Source organism: Durio zibethinus, chromosome 5 (genome assembly GCF_047325235.1).
Source record: "Durio zibethinus cultivar Kanyao isolate XHJ-2024 chromosome 5, ASM4732523v1, whole genome shotgun sequence".
NCBI classification, from domain to species: domain Eukaryota; kingdom Viridiplantae; phylum Streptophyta; class Magnoliopsida; order Malvales; family Malvaceae; genus Durio; species Durio zibethinus.
This window is the reverse complement of record NC_143166.1, coordinates 7,517,894-7,524,449: the sequence shown is the minus strand read 5'-3', so window position 1 is coordinate 7,524,449 and position 6,556 is coordinate 7,517,894. Positions and strand designations below refer to the sequence as shown.

The 6,556-nt window shown below is 34.1% G+C and overlaps 1 protein-coding gene across 3 annotated transcripts; it reads left to right on the top strand.

The window, feature by feature from the left end:
- The first annotated feature begins 540 nt into the window (after positions 1–540).
- LOC111282808 (uncharacterized) lies at positions 541–6,556 on the top strand. 3 transcript variants are annotated; one of them, XR_016342145.1, is made up of 9 exons: positions 541–1,042; positions 1,352–1,494; positions 1,604–1,669; positions 2,007–2,056; positions 2,156–2,739; positions 3,733–3,813; positions 3,899–3,969; positions 5,244–5,306; positions 6,175–6,556. XR_016342145.1 is itself a non-coding variant. In XM_022871061.2 (8 exons), exons 1-8 carry the CDS (start codon positions 995–997, stop codon positions 6,229–6,231), a joined length of 1,092 nt encoding a protein of 363 aa, XP_022726796.1. In that variant the 5' UTR covers positions 551–994; the 3' UTR covers positions 6,232–6,556. The 3 variants fall into 3 exon arrangements, 2 of the variants coding, with proteins under 2 accessions (XP_022726796.1, XP_022726798.1); XM_022871061.2 differs by lacking the exon at positions 3,899–3,969 and having other exon boundaries at positions 551–1,042; XM_022871063.2 differs by lacking the exons at positions 1,604–1,669; positions 3,899–3,969 and having other exon boundaries at positions 560–1,042.

Sequence of the window (6,556 nt, the reverse complement as noted above, 5' to 3'; positions counted from 1 at the left end):
AGGAAAAAACCCGCAACGATGGGACATATTCTAATAAGAAATAAATCATGACTCTTAGCTTTGAGATAGATCAGTTCTTGAGCTAAGTTATCTATCTTGTCTGGATTAACTCTAATTAATTTTGAATATGATTTTTTGGGTTTGAATTTAGTATAAAATATTATTTTATAAAATAATTTTATTAATTTTAATTATAAAAAATATTTAAAAATATTAAAATATTAAGTTTTTAAAAAATTTTAACTCTTACACAAAACAAATCTAACCGCAAACTTTTTAACTGATGATCAACTTGATTTGGTTCGTGAATATCTACTTTGTCCCGAGTGAATTCACTAATTAAGCTAAAAGCTAAAAGACAAATTAGTAATTGCAACATCCGTTTTAAGATTTTTTTTTATTATTTTTGTTGAATAAAATAATTATTTATCACGGTGCAATTGGTAAATATTTTGATCCATTATCTCAATTTGGAATTCATACTTTTATTTCAAAGCACTTTGCTTTTTTTTTTTTCCTAAAACAAATTTAAAGATAGAGAAAATTGACTTATGAATTAATCAGACGTTCGATATTCTCAGCAAACGAACGAATCAGACGTCAGACGTCTAATATTGACACTGAACATACAAGATCAACCGCGTGTAACATTTCCAGTGCCGGTGCCGCACTACCACTCGACATCTTCATTGGTTTTCCCTTTTCTTCTTCTAGGCCAAAAAATCAGATTCTCTTTTTCGAAAACCCTAAAATTTTCGAATTAAATTTATTATTTTTTAAAACAGTGACGTTAAGATTGCATTTCGATTTTTTTCTGGATCGAAGTTCAAAATCTCCCAAAATGAACAGTTAATTTTCGTCATTGAGTTGTCTTAGGGTTTCTATTTTTTCAACTTTTTTTAAAGACAGTGATAAGCATCATTTTAGTTGATCCTTCAGAATTCAAAACTGAAAGACCCGATTAATCGATTTTTAACTAGTCTAGGGTTTCTTCATGGCAGAAGCTGGTCGTGTTACTATCACTCTCGGCCGTAGTGGTCAGGTATTTGTTTTAATTCATTTTCCTCTTAATATTTTTTCTTTTCCTTTTAGTAATAATTAGTGACGTTCCTTAAGTATTTGTTTGGTTGCTGATAAAATGTAGGAAATAAGCTTGAAATTAGTAGGAAAATTTTCCTTTGAACATAAATTCAGTTCGACTTTGAACGATTTAGTTTAGCATGGCAGGTTTTTACTTATTTCAATGTATTTAAGCTTTTTTTAATTTTTGTTGAATAAAATAACCAGTTTAGTTCCTTTTTCTTTTGTTTGCTTGTTGTGAATCTGAACTTTATTGATTATGTTGGTGTAGGTGGTGAAGAGGGCTGGAGCAACATCGAATGTCGATTTTTCTGATTCTCATCCTGTTGCTGGAAGTAAGCGGTCTGTAAGGGATAGGTTAGGAGGCAATATAGATAGTTCCTTGTTGCGTGGAAGTCAGCTCAACAACAAACGGTGTGTTTTTAGGAATTTTACTGTTGTTTTGACGGCATTTCAAAATCTTGCTTTGCAATGTCGGTGCTTGTGCAATGGCTATTTAAGTAATGTTCTGTTTTTCTTATAGGATGGTGATGATGATGTTCTTTCATTCATGTTATATGGAGCTTGCAAATTTGATCCCTTATTTTCGGTATTTGTTGAATCGAAATAAGAGTTTTCTGTTACTACAGGTTTAGGCCTTCTTGAGAGTGACTGTTAGATATGGATTTGTTCAAATTTTTTTCAAAGTTTTTCCTATAATTTGAAAGTTCAGGACTGCATATTGTTTCCACTTTTGAGTGTTGGATATGTGTTGGACAAGAATACTTTAGGAAAAATAAAGAATTGCATTAACATACACCATGAGAGCTAATCCTTTGCCTTCTCTTTAGTGTTTACATTCTCTGTAAATACATTTTCACACTAGTAGTTTATCAATGAAATTTACTTATATAAAAAGTTATAGCACTACTTTGCCTTTTCTACAGACAAAGAGGTGACGGTCATACAACAAGTTTGAACGCTAATGGCTTGAATGGTAACAAACTTGTACTTCTGCATTGCAATATCTTTGTCTTTCTGATTTCTGAACTGATTGTGAGATTACTAACATTGCTTCTTTTGAATAAAAAAAAAGATGTTCACATTGGTAAAGATGACCTCCGATTTAAACTCATGCAAAAAAACGTGTTTAGACGGGCTCAGAGTGATGATAACCAGAAGGGCATGGACCTTCGTGAAAAGTTGTCAAGAATGGGACAGCCTCCAGTTAACAGTTATGAGACACATCAGCGAATGCCTGATTCTAGGGAGCGAATGCCTGAATCAAGGGAAGCCAGTATGTTGGCTAGAATTCCTTCCACAAGAAGTGCGGATGATTTGCCTCTTGTGACCACACCAAGAAGTTCTTATTCTCCTTGGACTTTAGATCATTTAAGACAACGATCACCAGATAGAGTAATGGGTGCTTCTAGAGGTTTATCTCCCCCAAGAAATGTTGAAGAGCTACAGAGAAGGCCAGTAAACAGGACATATGATGATGTGAGGACAGTTCCATACATGGGCAAAGATGTTCTTGATGCTCCTAGGCCTGTGCGTACTGGATCTTTTGTTACAAAGCCCACATTAGCTACCACTTCAGCAAAGCCTATGCCCCCAGGTCCCCCAATTCCAAGTCTAGTTCCTCCTCCAAGGGGCATTGTACAAAAAAGTTCATACTCTGTACGTACTATTTGCCGTCTACTTTCCATTCTACCAGTGAAGGGTGCAATGAACATGTTTTACATATATTTTTTGACAATATATTTTCTTGTGAATATCTGCTGCTTGTGTTCATAATTTCAGTCTGTTCTTTACCATATAACTCCTGATGTACTTTGTTTGATAATGTTTATTGTGTTTGCATTTTTTAAACAGTCAAAAGAAACGTGATATGTTATTCTCATACCAATATGCTTGGAAAGTCAAGATCAATATAGTATCTTGTCTGGATCTTCCATCTAGTTAGTTTTTTGGTCAACCATTTAATGTTGTCTACAGGATAATATGCTGTTCAAAAAGTTTAAGAACCCATTATCTTTATGTTGGTTTTCCAAATTATCTTCTGGAGACTAAATATGACATTTCATTTTTAGGTATTTGGCATACTCTTCCTTGATCTTATTCTAAGAAGTTTCTGCTACCTGTAGGTAGCTATTGGTCTGGTCACTTCTGGTTCTGAACAAGTAGTAGTTGAGGCTGCTTTGAAGCTGTATGTTAACGTGCCTAAGATTATGTTATTACACATACAGAATTTCAAATAGTAGGGGCTACATGTTCTTTAAGAACCCCCTTGATGCCTCCTCTTTTCACTCTTTCATCACATGCAGAAAGAATCTTCTCTATGAAAGCTTTTTTATTTTTTTGCTTTTGCTCATCACATCTGGATTCTAAGAAGTAATTATTCCTGTCTTCTTTTTTGCCTCTATGCCTGTATCTTTGCTTTCTCTGCTGACTCTTTGCTGCCTTGATTCTCACCATATTTTTGCAAAGCTTCCAACCATGTTTTTATCAAGTGTTCAATGCTATTTGCTTTACAGGTCGTGCATAAATTATTAGTCATGGTTTGATCCCAGGCTTTTTTTTTTTTTTTAAGTTATATGCATACATTGATTTATAAAGAGCAATGTTTAGATGATTTTTCTTACTTTTTTCTTTTGGCTGGCTGCTATATAGGGTGATGAACAACAAACTGTTGAAGGCTTGCTACATTCACTGGGGTTGGGAAAATATGCAATTCTTTTCAAGGCAGAGGAAGTAAGCAATCTAATTCATTAGTAAAATTCTCCCTGAGTAAGGACTTAGTGGTTTTTTTTTTTTTTTTTTTTTTTTTTATTGAAAGAAAAAGGGTATCCATGAGATGCAGTGGAGGAGTAATCAGCTGAGAACAAAGATGTGTCTTCATTTTTATATGTAATTTCTTTATGGTAGTTTATCGCTTCCCATTTGTTTTCTTTGGTTATTTTAGTAAGTAGTTTGGCACATTGGAGGAATTCAAGATCCTAGGGTGTTTCTTGCATCTTCACCTAATGGGATATTTTCTTTTTTATTTTATTGCAAAAAAATGATTTCAGCATCAATAGTGATTTTGGCTTCTTTTCTGTCACATTTCAAATGATCTTGGTAAGACTGAGGATTGCTCATCAATGTTACATCACTTTCACGTTAAATTGTTTAGCTTGGCGTTGGCCAGGCTGTTGGTAATGTAAAGATGCCTTCGCACATGCTTATCCAAATAAAAATAAACATGGAGCTTTGTAGAAGCAAAGATTAATATTTATGTTTTATATCCCAAAGCGGAACTCTGATGATTAGATCTAGAGATATTCAACATATGATTCACATAATTTAACCTTAGGCCGAGGGATGAAGTTTATGCGATGAAAGAGCTTTACATCTTATTATGTAACCTTCTAATGATCTTCCTCTTGTTAAAAAAAATAAAGGGGGGGGGGGGGGGAATCATTCATGTACAAAGCAACCATCTTTTTCCTCCCCATGCTAGATTGGCAATCGTCTCCCCAAAATGAAAAAAGGGGTGGGGGATGTCCAATAGTACTAGAAAGACAACAAAAAATGTATGTCTGAGGGCACTGCGTTTGTTTTTGGAGGAAACCTTTCTGGATGATCAAATAGGGGATAGGAAAGTGTGTTTTTGGAGGAAGCCTTTCCGAATAATCAAATAGGGGATAGGACAAACCAGTAATTTCTTGTAGCTTTAACAGTTGCAATTGATGCTTGGATGTTGTGTTAGGAAGATGCAGGGGCACATCTATCTTATTTGATTTTACTTTAAATAAAATATCAAAATTTACTCTGACTTAAAAATGTCAAATACAGTTGCTATGCCTTCTATAGCTGACATTGTTGTGTTTGAGATAGCTGCAAATTTTGGTGATGTTCTAATTGTGAATCTATCTTATAAAACAATGCAAAGTATCTTCAAGAAGCATTTAGTGACTGATGTTCGCAAACAGACTGTACAGAGGAAATTTCTGGATGGAGGTTGTTGCTGCAGCTGTTCTATCATGCAAATTTTGAAGATTTGCTTTACTTTACTTTTTTTTAAGTTATTGAAATATCATGGATAGATATTGTGATTTTGATTGGAGAATTGGATGTTTGTTTGTTTGTTTTATCTGTAATCTCCTTTTTCGGCTGATCTGTAGATTTGATATTTTATTCAGGTGGATATGACTGCATTGAAACAAATGGGGGAAAATGACCTTAAAGAGATAGGAATACCTATGGTATTTGACCCTTCTTTTCTGTATTAGTATTTTTTATTATTAAAATTTTCTGTTTTTTATTTTCATAATTGATGTGCCCAAACTAATAACTGATGTGCATACCTAAACTCAGATTTCTGATGAGTTAGATTCACAAAGTTGAAATTGTTAAGCATTTAAACTTCAGTTCCCAAAACATTTTTTTAAAATTCTGATCTTTAGTATGTGCACTTGCACTCAAAGCTGCGACTGATTTGAATGCCTAAGTACTTCATGGTAAGTGCCTGTGTGCTTTGATTTCTTTTATATGAATTTTGATTACCTGTTGCCGTTGCCTAAGCCAAATTTATAATAACTCAAGGCTCTCATATAGTTTTATTCTTTTCATTCATTGTTCTGGCTACTCGGTGGCCTGAGAATATAAAGCTTGCTATGAAGTTGATCGTGTGGAATATAGTTGAAAATTTTCATTAGCACTATGTACTAGGAAATCAGGGATTTTCCTTGCTGCTAAGTTCTAGTTATAGTTCCAGGTTTACTGCTGAGTAGCCTACTACTTAATTGTTTCAACTTTTGAAAGGCTGCAGTATCCAGGTGCTTTCCGTGGTACAGATGAGAAGATTTGCAATTTGCCTCTTGCTCACAATAAATTTACGGGATTTTACTTTTAAGTGGTAAAATGGGCTTGTGATTAGGGTGTTTTCTAGATACATCCTTTGGTCAAAAAAATTTTTATCATAATTATTTTTTATGTTAATATAGTTTGGTAACTGTTTGCTCTCCCCTCCAATCATGTGTGTATGCATGTGGAAATGTAATCTTAAGATATAGCTGTTGAAATTTACATAACATGCTGAGTTGTCCCTAATGAAGGTGGTTTGATTTGCAGGGCCCTAGGAAAAAGATTCTTCTTGCTCTCTTGCCTCGTTCCAAAAGGCAACCATGACTCTTTGTTCATTTGGTATGATGGGGCGCTCAAATATTCATGAATCTTGTCTAAGTAAAACCATTGTATCTTTCCTTTGGGTTAGATAGTGAACCATGAATCAGCTGTCACATTTTTTGAATCCAAGCTGATTAGAAAGTTTTCATATCAATATTTCAAATGAATTGTCTTTCACTATGCTGTTGCTAGAAAGAATATTCTTGCAAATGCATGCAATATGAAATGTTCTAAACTGCCGAGGGAACTCCAGTTTTAGAAGCTTGTATTCTCCATAATACTGGCTGCTTGGATCCTTTTGTAGGAAATATTCTCGCCCTTTCCCCTA